Genomic DNA, 16,793 nt, shown 5'->3' with positions numbered 1-16,793 from the left:
ATGTAATGGCTGAGAGTTTGTCATTTGTGCGGTTTAATAGTCGTGAAATGACTCCGATCTCTGCGTGCGTCGGCTTTCTGCTCGCTCTCCAGGAATGACAGAAAACAGCAAACGCTCCTTACATGCTGCAGATAAATACGGCCGTGACGATATCAGCGGCAGATCAGGACCGAAGAGGAATTACTTTGGCAAAAGCAGATGGAAAATGTGTTGCAAAGCCAATCAAAGACAGAAGCTCTCAGGATAATCCATTATCTCTGGAGATGGAGACCAGAGAGGGAGGAGAGAAGTTGGAGCCCCGTCTGTGAAAAGATGCAAATTTCAACCCATTTGCAGTTTGCAGGGAGTCTCTGTGCTTGGCTAACTTTAAATGAAGCTGTTTGTCTTCCTAAATGAATCCTCCCCTCACCAATCTCTCTATTTGCCTGAGCCTCCTGCCCCCCCTCCCCATTGCATCACGCTGTGTCATCATCCGCCTGGCTTCGCTTCAGTGAGGCTCGTCTGCTGACCTCGACTTCACACCACTCTGTCATCAAGGTTCTGCTAAAAGTTTCTGGAGGAATCACAGACTTTATGGCGCATTGTCTTCACTAACCCTCTGAATGTCAGACACAGAAAGAAACAGAAAATACAGTTTGACCCGAAACTGTCTGGAAGAAGAAGCAGAGCAGATGGGAATTCTGGAAGGCTGCATCATTCCCACCATCATTCCCATCATTCCCACCATCACTCCCATCACTCCCATCATCATTCCCACCACTCCCACCATCATTTCCCTTCATTCCCACCATCACTCCCACCATTCCCATCATCATTCCCATCACTCCCACCATTCCCATCATCATTCCCATCACTCCCACCATTCCCACCATCATTCCCATCACTCCCACCATCATTCCCATCATTCCCAGCAGAGACATTACAATTAAAAATGGCTTAAAATAAAAATAATAAAAACTGTTTAATTAAAGACGTTCATGATGAAACACAAAGTAATGGAATCAGAACCAGATCAGAACCAGCGGGTCAGAACCAGTGGATCAGAACCAGCCTTCTGCCACCACCAGTCCAGGGATTCTGGTCTCCATCTCTCCGGCTCGTTGTGGCAGCAGCAGTGATGAACTCTGCTAAAGAATATTTGTTGGTTCTGGACCCAAAGCGCCTGAACCGCTCCGGTCCTGGTTCCGATGGAGAGGCCGATCGGGTTTTTGTGTCGGCCGCTGAGGAGAGTCGGGCCGGAGAAGGGAGCGAAGGGTTAAGTGGTCACAGCCTGAAGGTTTCATAAATCAGGGAAATGAGGAAATGATTTCATTTGTACAGAAAAATGTAAAACTCCAGAGCTAAACTGTGCAGCAGCAGCAGGGATCAATTGTAATAATTTGGTTTCAGATCAGGAATTCCACTAATTAGAGGAAGAGATTAGCTTTAATTGTCTCCATCACAGAAACTCTTCAATAATAGAAACGCCTGCAAGCCGACAACTTTTCTGCAGCGGTGCGGCTCTCGCACACGGAAACTCGGTTTGATGGATCACAAATAATTATAGCAGCAATCTCAGCTCAGCGGTAAATTAAAGATAATTAATTAAAGTTTATTTTTGTAAGGTGTGCAGAGAATTTGTGAAAATCTTTTATGATTAAAACGATCTTGAGGTGCAACGTTCCACGGCTCAGCCAACAAATGCGTATGTGTTTATGTATATTTGATTTATTCACCTCAGTGCAGCAGCTACTCAGCCTGCTGAACGTCACACAGAGACCATGAGGAATATTCCCAGAAACATTTTCAGGTATAATCTGATGTTTATCCTGCAGTTTCCTGGAAAACGAATCCATCTGTCTGCATGAGACGTGTTCACACCCTGAACTAAAACTTCAGCATTAATCCCAGCAAAAACACAACAAACATTTTCATTTTTTTACTTTCACGATTTTTAAAGCTGCAGAAAAAGATGAGTTTAAAAAACCTTCAGGGGCGTGCCGTGGTGGCGTAGGGGAGAGCGTGACCCACGTTTGAGTCCTCGACGCGGCCGTCGTGGGTTCGATTCCCGGACCCGACGATGTTTGCCGCGTGTCTTCCCTCCTCTCCCTCCCTCCTCTCCTCCCTCCTCTCCTCTCAGCCTACTGTTATTTAAGGGACACTAGAGCCACAAAACACCGCTGGAAAAACTTCAGAGCTTCTGTGAACCAGATTACTGAACCTTTTCAAAATAGATTTGTTTTGTATTCTAATTGTTTAGAACAATTCTGACATTTTTCATGAGGAAAAACATTAAAAATGATGATACATAAAAACATAAAACCACATCTTCAATATAAACTGTACTGAGACGATGAGGACCGACGGTCAGGAAGATGTTCGAAACGTGACTTTTTTCACAGACTCAACATCAAAACGGCTCCAAGTTTTGTGAAAGATCCATTTAGTCTGATTATCCTGCAGATGAAGAAGGAGAAGTTTGGACCTCAGCAGGTCGTCGACTCAAAGCCTCATAAAAATCAGGCGACAGACGAAGAGCAGAGAAAAGAAACGACTCAGAGGAAAGGGCTTTTATCCTGATTCAGCCTGAATCTGGGTCCAGTTCTGTTTAACCATTGATATTAATATAAATATTATGACTGTAAAGATTATTTACTAAAGTTTCATGGTGATTTATTTAGCTGAACTCGCCCTCGCCAGGTGTTCACTGCTCCTGTCTGGCTCTGTGAAGAAGGGATTTCATTTCGCTGCTGTGTGTCAGGTGTGAACACACCTGTGAGGTCGTGTGACCCGGTTCTGTTATTCTGGTTTGTTTTCGCTGCAGAAACATCACTGATTCGTTTAACGTCGACAGAAGGAGTTTATTCAACCTGCAGTGAAGACGCAGATATTAAGGGAACGTAAAGCTGGCTCTTTTATTTTCCTCCTGCCCTGAGATGAGAGACGGCGGCGGAGGATCGAGAGCGAGGCTGTCAGGACTAATCCTCACCTACAAGCAACAAACACTGTTTTATTTTCCTGCTTTCTCTTCAAATCTTTCCATCAAATCCCCCAAACACTCTTTTGCTCTTTAGGCTAACACTTTCTTACCCTCTGACAGCCACTTTCTGTTCTTATCAAGTCTTTTCTGTCTCCAAGGTGACTTTCCCCGCTCTCTCCTGCAGGAGGAATGAGCAGCTCGGCCGTATCCTGCAGCACCTTAAAGGTGACCAATGACGAGTTTAAAATCCTCAACCTGTTTGCACTTGGAGTTTCCTCCAGAGGGAAACGTGTGATGATGATAAAACCACCGGCCTTACCTCTTCCTCTGGCCTCCACCGGATTCAAATATGTTCAACTTGTGAAGTTTCCCAAGCACAGAGTGTAAGCCAACATGTACTGGGACTCATTAGACCGACATCCAGCACAGCTTTGGTGCAAACAGCTGTCGGATGACGCCTCCAGCTAAAAATACCGACTCTGATTACAGGCAGAGTCTTCCTCAGTCTCCTGAAAGCAGAGGAGGAAGAGGAGGATGAATAGGAGCAACAAGATGACAGCGAGTGAGTAATATCTCAGAAGAAAATGTTGCAACACGGCAGGTTAGTTGCAGCCAGACACTGTAAAGGTGCAGAGCACTGAGGTAAAAGAGGAGGATGATGGGAAATTTAGAGTGAGAGCAGATTTAAAGGGATAGGAAGCAGAAGCCGAGTCATGAAGCCTGGACGTCCCTCCATCACTGTCCACCACATCGCTGCTAATCCAGAACACTAAAACATAATCAGCTCACACTCTGATGCAATTTTCCATTTCTTTCCTTTTCATCAACGTCAATGAAGTAAAGTCTTGTCCCAGCTGCGGCACCAACATCACTCCTACTCACAGCGTCAGACCCAAAGCTGAACACCTTCATGTTCTGAGAGCAGGAAACACAGCAGAGTCACTCCTTCTGCACAACGATGGACAAAATCCTGCACAACTTTCAAACCTTTTAGCTTTAAGATGACCTGAAAATTTAAATATGACAAATCTGTCAGGAGAAAAATAAACAGCATAAAGTTTAAAGCAACATGCTACTTGGTTTGAGGCTAATTATGTGTGATTTCAGTGAATTTGATGAAGCTGAAGTAAAGCTGAGTTCTTCTTATACAGTTATTTCAACATTTCCATGTTAGCTGACCTTAACTATGAATTGTAGACAAAGTTTCTAGAGCCGCTGTGTTCAGTCCAAGGAGTCGGAGGTTGTGAACCCCTGGACCAGATTCACCGTTAGAAAGGATGAAGGTGATCTTATTGTACAAAAGGTTCAGTCAGGAGAAGGATGTAAAAAAAAAAATCCTCAGGCTTTATAGTAGTTTTCTTACTAGTCATTAACTTTGTTCTCTTTATTTATTTTTCAGCCTTGTTTGTTTTCAGATTTTGTTGTGATGTCAGAACGGATCCAGATATCAGACGGATTTCAGCCTTTTTTACATCCTGTTCCTGTTAGAACCCGGTTCTGCCAGGTCCATCAGGCAGAACCAGGAGGCTTCAGCTGTTTGTCCACAAAGAAAATAAATGTTTCAATTAATGGAGGAATAATTAGTAACGTTCAAATCGATCAGTAATCGATCGATTTACTCTGAAATGTTTTTGGGGCTGAAGCTGCTCTCTGCCGGCCCGCTGCCCCATCACTCATCGCTTCCCCTCGGGCCTTCAGCTAACACGATCACATGACATCCTGCTAATCTGATTGGCTGATCAGAACTGTAAATGAAACCAGCCAGAGCCAATTACAATAGGCACAAGTCATTAGAGGAGAAGACTTCAGGGAGAGCCGCGGCGCCGGGGACAGGTGCATCGCTTCTGCTCTGGCAAATTGCTTTCAGAATAGAGTTTAGCTTATCAGTTGCTGGCTGTTAAACTCAGTGATTGAAAGGCTGCGAGTTTCAGCTACAGCCTGCAGGAAGCTGCTTTCTAACGAGCCGACAGACAAACGCAGGTCAGGAAGGTCCTGCTGTCAGCCGACGTTTCTAAAGCTACAGTCTAAGCCCAACAGCAGCGATCCATGAGAAAACATGGAGGCTCGTTTTTAAACTCTTATATTTATTCAATTATTTCTAAATGTCACAGTTTCCAACTAAAAATGTAACTTCAAACTAAATAATTAGTAAGCAAGCTAAATATTTAGTTAACGAGCTAAATGCTTAGTTTACAAACTAAATATTTAGTTTGAATCTGTGACATTTAGAAATGAATAATTAATAAGACTTGAACCCCATAAATGCGGCGCAGTGACAGCTGTACCGCGGCAACCAATAGGAATATTCCCTGCTTAGGCACCGTGTGACCTGAAGAGGGCAGCACTGACATGCAAAATATCAACATTTGCACAGAAACATGAAGATAGAAATTAAAACGCTTCTCAGCAAAAAAGGTGTTGATGTTTTCCATTAATGCCTGTTGATGCAAATTCCACACATACAAACTCTGATATTTTGCTAATTAGCATGCTAAGTATAGAGCATACAAAGCACAAATAGTGATTTTCCTTCTGGATACATTCAGACATTTGGATAGAAAGAGTAAATCTGTGTATGGAACTTTTTAAAATCTCTGTAGCCAAACAGAAACACATCATCATCAGTAACACCTCTGGCTCATTTCTATTTCCCCTTTTCTAGATAAACTGGAAGAGACTCTCCGTCAGCCATGTTCCCCTAACTCCATCATCTGACTTCATCTTTCATCCCATCCCGGCCGGCTCGTCTCATTTGGGTCGGCGTCTTTAAAAGCTCGTACAGATCTTGAAGGAAAACGTGCGGGCGCGGAGGAATGAGGCGCCGTTTTCATTCAGCTCCTCACAACAAGCAGCAGCAGTGTTTTATATAACAAGTATCCTAGCAGCGCCACACTCAAACACAAGTTCCCCGGGTGAGTGGGCAGAGGCATATTTGTTTAGGTGTGCCAGGCACAGCGCTGACTCCTCATCCGTGGATGAATCAGTATTCCAAGGACACACAGGAGGTGAGAGCTGATAAAGCCAACAACAAAGAGGGAGAGGGAGCCATTTCTTCCCTGGTGGAGCTAAACAAAGATATCCTTTAATCAAAAACGCAACGTGAGCCTGTTTACAAGGTGGTGACTTCCCCCAGAGATTCTGCTACAAGAAATCAAAGGCAGAGAAAGTCATCCAGGAAGAGAGGCAGAGGTGTGGGAGTCAGAACAAAAGCAGTAAAGTGGCAGAGAAACAGCGACTGTTTGGGGTTAATGAGGCGCAGTGGAGAGACGGAGGAGGAAGAACTGAATGAGCTGCCATGTACTGCCAGTTCATCCTCCGCTCTGCCTTTAACCAGCGTTAAAACAAAACCCCACTCTGGATCCACGTCTCTGGACCAACACGTCCAAATTATTCTGGATCTGCTTCTCTGGCATTAGTCTGGGTCAGAATATCAGAATTACTCTAGTCCCACCCCTCTTACCACGCCCCGCTGGCTCCGCCCCTCTGACCCCACCCCTCTGGCTCCGCCCATCCTGTCCTCCCCATCTGGCGCCATTTTCCAGTGAAACCCAGTTTCCCAAGTCGGTCCATTAAAGCTGCTGGACATGCAGACTAACAGAACCGGTCCCACAAACAGAACCAGTCCCACTGCCAGCCAGGTGCAGGTCCTCCTCCGTCCTCCAGGAGGCGATGCGCCGTCATCAGGACCTTCCTCCCGGCCTCGTTGTTTGGGCTCCATTAGCATTCAGCTGCTTTACTTTGAGCTTCTGGATCAGAGCAGATGATGTGACTGTGATGAACCCTGGGACTTATTACCGTGTTCAGCCTTCTGCCTGAATGTCTGTTTAATACATGCGGTAATTAACGAGGACGGCTCTGTGTTTCGCTTTAAAAACACACAACGCTTCACTCCTGAGGCGAACTGAAGGTCTGTCCTCTGAGCTGAAGGCGAAGCGCTCTGCTGCTGGCTTCACAGGTTTAATAGCAGGTTTGGTGGCAGCAGACACTGAGGATAATGTGAAAGTGTTTTTCAGACAACTGGGGTCTTGATAATGTATTCATGTCTCCAAATGACAAATGGCTCCCACCAGAAGGCGGTTTAACATTTAAATGAGAAAACAGAACAAAAACACCCAGCAGTGTGTGGAAACACAGGAGCCGGCCAGAGAGGCACAAAGATATTAAAACCCAATATAAGCAAACAATTTCAATCCATCCACACACACACACACCCCCACACACAGCACCCCCACACACACAGCACCCCACCAACATCACAAACAGTGATGTACAGGATGGAGGCAGAGGAGCGCCCAGCTGCTGTCCCAGCAGGGAATCAGCAGCTGCAGAGGATCGTTTGGCGCTGAAGCTTTGCTGCTGATCAGACTTTACAGAAGCAGCTTGTGGGTTTTGGGTTCAGGCTGGACCAGAACCCGCGCAAACAGAGCAGCGCGGCGCCACTGCCGGTCAGGTCCTGCTGCAGCTCGGCTTATCGCTCATTAACTCTCAAACACTTGATGGGTGGAGGCACACACTGCGAGCAAACACAGATGGATGAAGGGCTTTCAGACCCCCAACAAACAGCAAACACACACATTCACACACACACACATTTCTAAAAGCACAACCAAGCTGTGTTGACAGGTCACCGAAAAACAAATCAGCTACAAAACTGAGCAAAAAAGTCATTTAAATCTTATTTTACTGATTCAACAGCAGTTTGTTGATTCTTGCGTTGTGTGTGAATTGTGAGACAGTTATTTTTTGTTTTTGGGCATGTGCACTGACTGATGGCACCCTTTGAATTTCGTTGTCCTTGTGACAATGACAATAAAGATTTATCTTATCTTATCTAGCTTGAACAACAAACACGCCTCCAGTCACTAGGGGGCAGCAGTGCTCCCACTGATCAACAGGCTGCTTGTTCAACCCAGCAGAAGGAGAAGTTTAAAAAACGATGACAGAGGCAAAGCAGAAAAAGATGGTTCAACAACGCAAATTATTATTTCACCTAAAATATTAATATTGTTGCAAATGTTACACAACTTCTTTTTTAAGTTATAAACTTTTGAAAATGAAACAAGATTTTAAAAAAAATGCATATTACACATTTACTGTAATTTATTTGCTGCACATTAAATTATTAAACTGAATCTGGAAATTGATTTTCAGACTTAAAACAATAAAATGAGCTGCAACAACTTCAAATGTTACTTTTTGCAGCTCATTTTATGAATCTGTTGTGATAATCAGGTGACTGTGCAGAATGACGTCCCACCGCTTTGAAGCAATGCTTTCACAGAGCGGAGGGAGGCTTTGACTAGGACAGAAGTGCATCATGCAACAGCAAAACCTCACAGACATAAACACTGACTAAATGTCCAAGTCTTCTGGTACAAGTCCAAGTCCAAGTCAAGTTTTATGACTCTCATGTTCAAGTCTAGTAATAAAATGAAAATTATACATTTTCTTTGCTTTTTTATTTTTACTTTTCTTCCAGAATAGAGGGAATTATTTTGAATGTTAATAAAGTTAAGTGTTTACTAGACTTCCTTTAATTGCAAATGTTCTCACTTTTCCTGCAGTTTATTTTTTCCTCTCATGTTATTGTGACCAAAGAGCTTTCATACAGATCTGCTTGTTTGACACAGCTCTGCTCTTAGCAGGAAATCCCCAGAGACTCCACATAAATATAAAGATGATGATGTGTAAGAGGAAATCAATACCCTGATAGCAGCCTACACAGGGAAGCTGTCATCCAATCACAGCAGAGATTACTGTGGGGACAGAGCCAATTTCTCAGGCCAATGACAGAAACTGCAGGAGTAAAATGGGCCGGGTCAGAGCTCGTTCTGCTGCTCATGTTTCAGCTCACAGCCGGAGGACTGAAAGAGGTTTTATGCTGCGTTGCTGGGCGGCTGAAACTGGAGCAGCAGACAGAAGGAGAACCTGCTGCTTCTTTTAAAATGCAGAACAAGAACAGAGAAGTTTGAGCTCCTGCTGTGATACTGATGGTTCTGAACACGTTGGGTTCAAGTCTCAGTTATTCACCGCAGCGTCCGTCCGTCTTGTCTGTCTTCTGTCCGTCTTGTCTGTCTGCCTGATACTCATTCAATTTATCCAGGTAGTAAATCCTAGATCTACTAATCACACCACTCACTACTTGGTGACGTAACTACATGAAATGTGAACATTTACCAGTTTCTCTCAGACATTAAACTTGGACTAATCCCTCAGATTTTGCTGCCATGTTGGATTTCTCTCTTCCAGCCTTCAGCAGGACAACATGAGTTGATAATAATCAGAGCGAATCTGCATAACGCAGCATGAAATTTAATGACACTAATAACAAAAAAAGCTGATTTGACTTTAAACAATAACTGACTGAATGCATTAATCTATTTCTGACTGCATTAGTGGATATGAACTGATCTGTAAGGTGCTTTGAGATGACATTAGTTGTGATTTTGTTGAATAAATTTGAACTTAATTTCAGGTTATCGATCAGGTAACGTCTAAAAAAGTAAAAGAAAACCATCAAACTGTCTCTCCGTCCTCCTTACTCTCTCTGCTGGATCTACTTTCCATTTGTCTTTCTTCCATCTCTCCGCCGCCGTCCTCCTGGCTCTATATCTTCTTCTTGTTATCTCGTCTCATGTCCCTTCCTTTCTCCGCCTGCGCTGACCCCTCCACCCCTCCCCGCCTTCTCCTCCGGCCCCATCATTACTCCTCCTTCAGCACTCATCTTTCTGCGGCTGCCGAATTCCCCCGCACAACGCCGCTATTCTGCTGCCGGCTAATAGAATCCCCCAGTTCCTCTAATGGATCTGTCAGGATCTCCTGAGAGCAGCAGAGCAGATGGATTGACGGGGCGGGGAGAGATGATGAGACAGAAAGAAACTAGAAATGAAAGAGAGCGCCGACCGGCCGCTGTATGGGCTGACGCACACAGCGCCGCCAACGGCCGCCGCGCCGCCACTGCAGGACGATGACAGCCTCAGTCCGGCCAGGTGAGGACAGACAGGTGAGCCGGACAGCAGTGATGTGGAAACTAATATAAGCTGAGTAGGAACTAACAGTTTTTAAATAAGGAAAAAGAATTGATCCAAACCAACCTGTGAAATGTTGACTACAGTCAACTCCTACGTCTTCAGCAAAGACATGGGAGGTTGATTATTTAACATTTTACAAGACATCGTTCCCTTTGGCAATAAAAATGCTTTTCTCATCAATATTAACACATTATTGACTTAAAATAAGATCCAATATCTTGCTGAAAAGTTACTTGTAAGTTGGTAAAAGGATCAGAATTGAGACATGAAAAACCCAACTAATGTGTGATCCGGTTTAAAGTTCTGGTAAAACCTCCAGCGATCCAAAAAGTGACCAATGCTTCCTGTGCATTTCGGGTATTTAGTCTTTACTTCTGTTCTGGAAACGTTTCTGGAAGATCTTAGAAAATGAAGCAGAAGCAGCTGAAATTTGTGATGAGGTTTACATTTTAACGTTTGGTTCTGTTTGTAGGAAAAACAGAAACGTCTGACTGGATGACACAAATAAAAACAACTTTATTACAACCTTAAACCTTTCAGAAGAAATAAAAGACTAATAAAATATCCACATATTTCTGTTTTATAGCCTGGCATTAAACATACTGGGTCAGTGTGTAAACCACAGCTGTTAGTAAACCGAACAGAACCGACGCCAACACGTTGTTAGAACCCATTTCCTGTCGTTTACTTTGCTTCAGACTCGACTTCCTGTCGCCGAGCTGAAAGGAGGGAACTCACCATTGTCTGTGGCGACGAACAGAGCCGTGTATTTATTCGCCTGGACATACGGAGACTCCCGGTCCAGAGAGGCTGAGGTGTTGACGGTTCCTCTGACTGGGTTCACACTCAGCCAGGCCGCCGGGTCGCTCAGAACCGCATATCTGCAAAAAGGTTAGGAGGACAGAAACAATGTGACTAGAACAGCAGCAACAGATTCAGTTTTAGTTCATATTTATGAGCAGAAGCACAAACAGCGGCTGAGGCAAGAAAACATTTCCTAATTGTCTGATAGAGAAAAGAGAATTTACAACTGCTTCAAAAATATAATTAAAAATCAGAGTTGAGTCAAATAAAACGGGTTCTGAAGCGGCTGCATTTGTTTTATATAAATATATATTTAAAGTTCAACAATAAAAATAGATTTATCCTCGAATTGTTTATTTCATATAATTAAAACTGAGCGGGTGTAAATTAGCTTCTGTCAAGTAAACAAGGCCATAATAAAAACCAGAGGATAAGTAAAACTCTGATAACCAACTAGAAAAAACACTTTTATTAGATTTTTATGCTTAATTATACATCTGCTAACTGTAGCTCTGGGTCTGAGCTGATAAACGTTGTCAGGTGGTTTTATTTCCAAACTGTTTCTCAGACACCAGAAACATTCACCATGTTCCAGAGGAACAACAAGGAAGGAAGAAAACTGCTGGAAGGTTAGCTGTAAATGTTTCAACAGCACAGAGACAATGTCACACATCCTGGACGAATGCTAAGGCTAGCTTTAGCTCTGATGGCGGCTAGCTTTAGCTCTGATGGCGGCTAGCTTTAACTCTGATGGCGGCTAGCTTTAGCTCTGATGGTGGCTAGCTTTGGCTCTGATGGTGGCTAGCTTTAGCTCTGATGGTGGCTAGCTTTAGCTCTGATGGCGGCTAGCTTTAGCTCTGATGGTGGCTAGCTTTAGCTCTGATGGTGGCTAGCTTTAGCTCTGATGGTGGCTAGCTTTAGCTCTGATGGCGGCTAGCTTTAGCTCTGATGGTGGCTAGCTTTAGCTCTGGTGGCGGCTAGCTTTAGCTCTGATGGTGGCTAGCTTTAGCTCTGATGGTGGCTAGCTTTAGCTCTGATGGCGGCTAGCTTTAGCTCTGATGGCGGCTAGCTTTAACTCTGATGGCGGCTAGCTTTAACTCTGATGGCGGCTAGCTTTATAGCTCTGATGGCTGATTAAAAAAGCTCTGAGCTGGCATCACAAACAGCTCAGGGTTCCCCCAGTGGATCAGGCTTCGGTCCCCACAACGTAGTACGAGTCAGGAAAATGGTCCCCACAAGATATTACAAACAAACGCACGCACACGCAGACAGACACACACCAGGCTGCATAATTCCTTCTCCATACAGCTGCTCTTTGCCAAAGTGCTCAGCAGTGGAGAAATTGTCTTTGAAATTGAGCTCTTCAGCTAACAGAGCTCGACTAAGCCCTGGGAAATGGCTTCGCAATCAACCTCTGCTCACACCTTTCCCCTCTCGCTCTCTCTCTCACACACACCCCACCACGCACGCACACACACACACACACACACACGTCCCATGATTACTGCTGTTAACCTGCAAATAATGTTTCACTGTAAGAGGAGAGGAATGCAGTCAGGTTAAATGCACCATTAATGACGACATGTTTAACATCACGAACTCTCTCTGTCCCACATCACTCTACCTTAAACACACACACGCACACACACACCCACCCACACACACACACACACACACACAGAGGATCTGAGTTTCATCTTTACTGTAGCAGGGCGGCTCTCAGCTTATTAACCTCCATATGTTTCCTTCTTCTCATCTCTGACTACATTATTGAACAGTAACTGTTACACGACGGTTTCATCATCTGAATGAATCAGCGGCTCCAACATCCCGTCATCTGGAGCATCTCAGCAGATCTTTGCATGATGCCAATAACGGCGTCGACAAGCTGGTTATTTACGCAGCGGCAGAAAACTGACATAAAACTGGAGAACTGTCTAAATATTTTAGGGAGCCTTTGATGAGATATTACCCTGGACAATATCTAAACGTTTAAATATTACCCGTCTCACAAACGCAGTCATGTGACTTCATCTGGGTACATAAATAGAGGCGGAGCCAGAAAATGTAGAATTGCATTAACATTTTTTAACATGTTGTTAATTAATCAGAGTTAATACTTTAATGTGTCAGCGCTAGTAAAAAATATGGCAACCCATCAGTTCCACTTTCAGTTGATTCTCCATGATGCTTTTCAGAAGCGACTGGTTAGCTTAGCAGTTTATGATGTTTTTACAGAGCAATTGCTGCAATATTTACCCATAACTGGCATCAGATCTGCAGGAGTGGAATATGTTATAATCACATCCTGTGTGCAGTAAATTCATACCAGATCATTACATTCCTTCCCAACATGAAAAGTGTCTGACTGTGTTAAAACGTTTAACCAGCCGTGAACCCAAACATCTGCTCATCAGGTGAAACCCTGGCTCTTCCTGCAGACACCAGGCTGGTTTTCTGTAGAAAACCTGAAGAGTTAAAATCCTGCCTGAACCGAAGCAGACCGATCCTCCAAATGAGTCAGATCCACCGTTTCTCCCCTCTGTGCAAACACAACAGCAGTCCATTAGAACGCTTTAAAGTGCAAATTAGAAAGACATTAAAAAGCCATTAAGAATTTTCATATCTGGTTCAACGTGTTTATCTGCAAAAGCAGTGGAGACCAAAACAAATCAGTCAATAAATAGTCCGTTTTTATCACCTGGATACATTCAACAGCAAATCCAATTTAAACCAGGAAAAAACAGCAAAACACGAAGAACAATATCCTGCCCGCTTTTATTTCATTCAGGAGATTAACAAGATGCTTCCAGATTATTTTGGTAAAAGTTTTGTAAAGTTGAGAGTGACCCAGAGTGACCCTGGCTGAAGCCGTTCCCTCAGGACGACTGGCAGCTCCAGTCACAATCTGCAAACCGTTTGCTTTAAATTTTAAATCTGAGCCTGTCAGGTCGGCTCGTTAGCAGGATCCAAACCCAAACACAGCCAACCGTCCCGGTTAGAGTCTGCTCTGAAAGACGCCGCCGCTTTAATTGGCTAGAATTAGACGGTTACTTCAAATCCTCTTGAAAATGATGATTTTCTATGATTTGAGCAAGAAATTGGATCATTTTGTAATTTGTGCTAAATCTGCATGTCATCCTGCTGAGAGGCTGATGTTTTACCAAGACTTAATAAGTTAATTATCAAATAAATGAAAACAGAGCCACTTAAAACATCTGAAGCATATTAAATATTGGAAATGATTTCTGTTTTATTTATGATGAAACAAATTAGTGTAAAACGTTTCTGAAAGCCCAGCAGATTGAATTGAAACATTTACTTTCATTTCTATCTTTAAAACCATAATTTCCAGAATAAAAGTCAGAATTTCCACTTTCACAGTGTATTAGGAGACAGAAACCATGAATCTCTGAATCTCTTGATTATGACTTTAAAACTCAAAACTTTAACTTCCTGTTCCATGGTGGAAATGGGTTTCCATTAATCCATAACTTTATCTGTAAATGATTTGCTATAAATTATTGGTAAATAGTTGAAATAATACAAACATGATTTCCATTAGAAAGTTTGCTGTGGAAAATCTGAGCAGTTAGACGTGAGTCCCTGGTAGCCGATTCCTCAGCTAACAGTTTTATTTAGTTAAACCGCTGCGTTGACACAGGAGAGTTAAAGCTTTTTAATGGATTTTTTTTGCTGACGCTCAGATAATCTGGTGTAAAAACGGAGCAGAGCCTCTGAGAGCTTCACTTCCAAACCAAATGTAGGTCAAGTTTCCAGATCTCTGCAGCCTGAGTTTCCCATCTAGTAATCAAATATCTGTGATTAGAGCAGATCTGCTTCCCAAATGAAGCTCGTTATGAACCCGGCGACGCCGCGGCTCCTCTGAGCTCCACAGGAAGTTGAAGCGGATTTCTGCAGCGGCGCTCTGATGATCCAGCATGTCTGTGATCGTTAGCCAACTGCAGACTCAACGTCACAACATGCTGATCATTAAAAGTTTGGTCTGGTGGTCATGAGCTCCTTCAGCTGTCTGATGCAAGCTCCCAGAGCGCAAGCTGACTTCCTCCATCCGTCGCTTCACTTCCTGTTGGCCATCGGACGTTTCTCTGGACGTGACGGAAGCTCGTCACTCTGACTGCAGCAGGACTCATCACTTAGGAACTGAAACCATTTCTGCTGTTTCCACTTTGACCCCAGAGCTCTGAAGGTAAGAACGGTACCTCCAGGGGGCGGGGCTGCAGGGTTCAGCTGGTGAAACAGGTAAAAACACGTGAACGCTCCAACACCTCTGCAGTTCCCTACATGTGGAAATAAAATGATGACGGATGTATTTAACATATATTTAGAAAACGCCTCTCATGGTGGCAACACGCTGCTTTTAGCTCATCGTTTTCCAGTTGAATCGTTCCTGTTATCCCTCTGGTTCTGGAAAAACTGGAAGGATTTTTACTTTTACTTATTTACTTTGTGTAACCATGGCAACAAGGTATGGCTTTAACAACATGGGAGCAATAGATCAGCATCTCAAAGCTACGTGAAACCTGACCTTTGACCCCAAATCCCAGAGGAGTTGGATTCAGAGCAGAGAGACAGAGGAAGTTCAAACCGTTTCTATAGAGACCAGAAATCTCACCCCGACTTCAACACTTGTTGGACCAACACGTCTCAACGCTGGTTGGGGAGAATCTTCCTCAGTGAACTAAAACTTGTTTGCAGTCCTGAAGTTGGGAAGCAGTGACAGGATATTAGAGGCGATGCGATTACAGTAAGCATCCTGCCTCGTCTCTTGTTCCTCCTGTCGCGCCTCTCAGTGGGTTCTCACGTCGCCGCGTTGTTTATCTGCTTCTCTATCACTTCCTCCGCTCTCCTGCCAGCAGGATGTTGGTGCGACTGCAGCCCGACTCTCAGAAGCTAATAGTGAGTTTCTGTGTGTGTGAGCAGCAGATATGAGAACATCAATCAGCAGATGCCCTGAAAGCAGCGAGGTGGCGTCGAGTCGCGCTTCGCTGCAGCAGCTGCACTTCATCCACATGTGCGGAAACACGGAGAGGAGAAAGTAAAGCAGGGAGAGCGAGATAAGCTGAGGGATCAGAAGTGGAGATGAGACAGAAACACATGAGACTGGAACTGAGAACCCAAACTCTCTCCTCCGTTTCCACATTTAGCATCTCGCCATCGCAGCTTTGGAGCGAATCTTTACAGCCCAACAGTTACTGCAGTTTATCTCGGAAACATTTCTAATAAATGATCTGACACTCTCACATTAGCACCAAATGTAGGAAAGATCCAGATCCAACAGATCCAAAGTCTAAATATGTTCAAATATGGAACAAAGGTCTACCAGGATATCTGAACTCATCTGCAGGTAGGATTTTATTTCTGAGCATTTGGACGTAGTTTTCTCTGAGGAATCGGTTTCTGCAGTTGCAGATAAGATGAGTTCAATATGTGCAAAAGCTTTTACACTCCCTGAGCTTTTTCACATTTCAAGCACAAACTGTATGAAAAATATCAGGTTTTAATCAAATGAACACAAAGCAGAGCGAGCTGAGGAGCAGTGACGTCCGTGAAACGTTTCTATTCCCATGAAGTAATCAGATTACAATTACTAATCCAAGTTGTTGTTCGTTACGGTTTTGACTGTAAAAAATACGTTTACATTCATCATTCTGTTTCTTTCACTTTGAGATGTTCTAAGAAACTAAAATGTAATTTCTCCTGCACATCACCCTGAACAGGCCATGCCCAGCGTAAAACATGGTGGTGGCAGCGTCATGCTGTGGGGAAGCTGGTTGGAGTTGATGGGGAAAATCAGGACAATCCTGGAGGAAAACCTGCAGAAGAGCTGAGAGTGGGGTCAAAGTTCACCTCCAGCAGGACGAACAGAGATGGTTTAGAGCACAGCACATTCATTGCTTAGAATGGCCTAGTCAAAGGCCAGACCTTCAATTAATAAAAAAAATAAATAGTCATATTTTATTCGTAAAACTTTCTAA

The 16,793-nt window shown here is 43.8% G+C and overlaps 1 protein-coding gene across 3 annotated transcripts in view; it reads right to left on the bottom strand.

Moving 5' to 3' along the window:
• The window catches only part of cdh13 (cadherin 13, H-cadherin (heart)), a 299,673-nt gene that overhangs the window by 28,085 nt on the left and 254,795 nt on the right, over window positions 1-16,793 (bottom strand). For all 3 annotated transcript variants that reach the window (XR_003597525.1, XM_028033098.1, XM_028033112.1), the window contains one exon: window positions 10,729-10,871. Coding sequence is in view for 2 of the 3 variants with exons in the window: in XM_028033098.1 (XP_027888899.1) it covers window positions 10,729-10,871 (143 nt within the window). In the remaining variant the exon portion in view is untranslated. The remainder of the gene's footprint in view (window positions 1-10,728; window positions 10,872-16,793) is intronic.

Source organism: Xiphophorus couchianus, chromosome 2 (genome assembly GCF_001444195.1).
Source record: "Xiphophorus couchianus chromosome 2, X_couchianus-1.0, whole genome shotgun sequence".
Lineage (NCBI taxonomy): Eukaryota > Metazoa > Chordata > Actinopteri > Cyprinodontiformes > Poeciliidae > Xiphophorus > Xiphophorus couchianus.
This window is presented reverse-complemented; position numbering and strand designations above follow the sequence as displayed.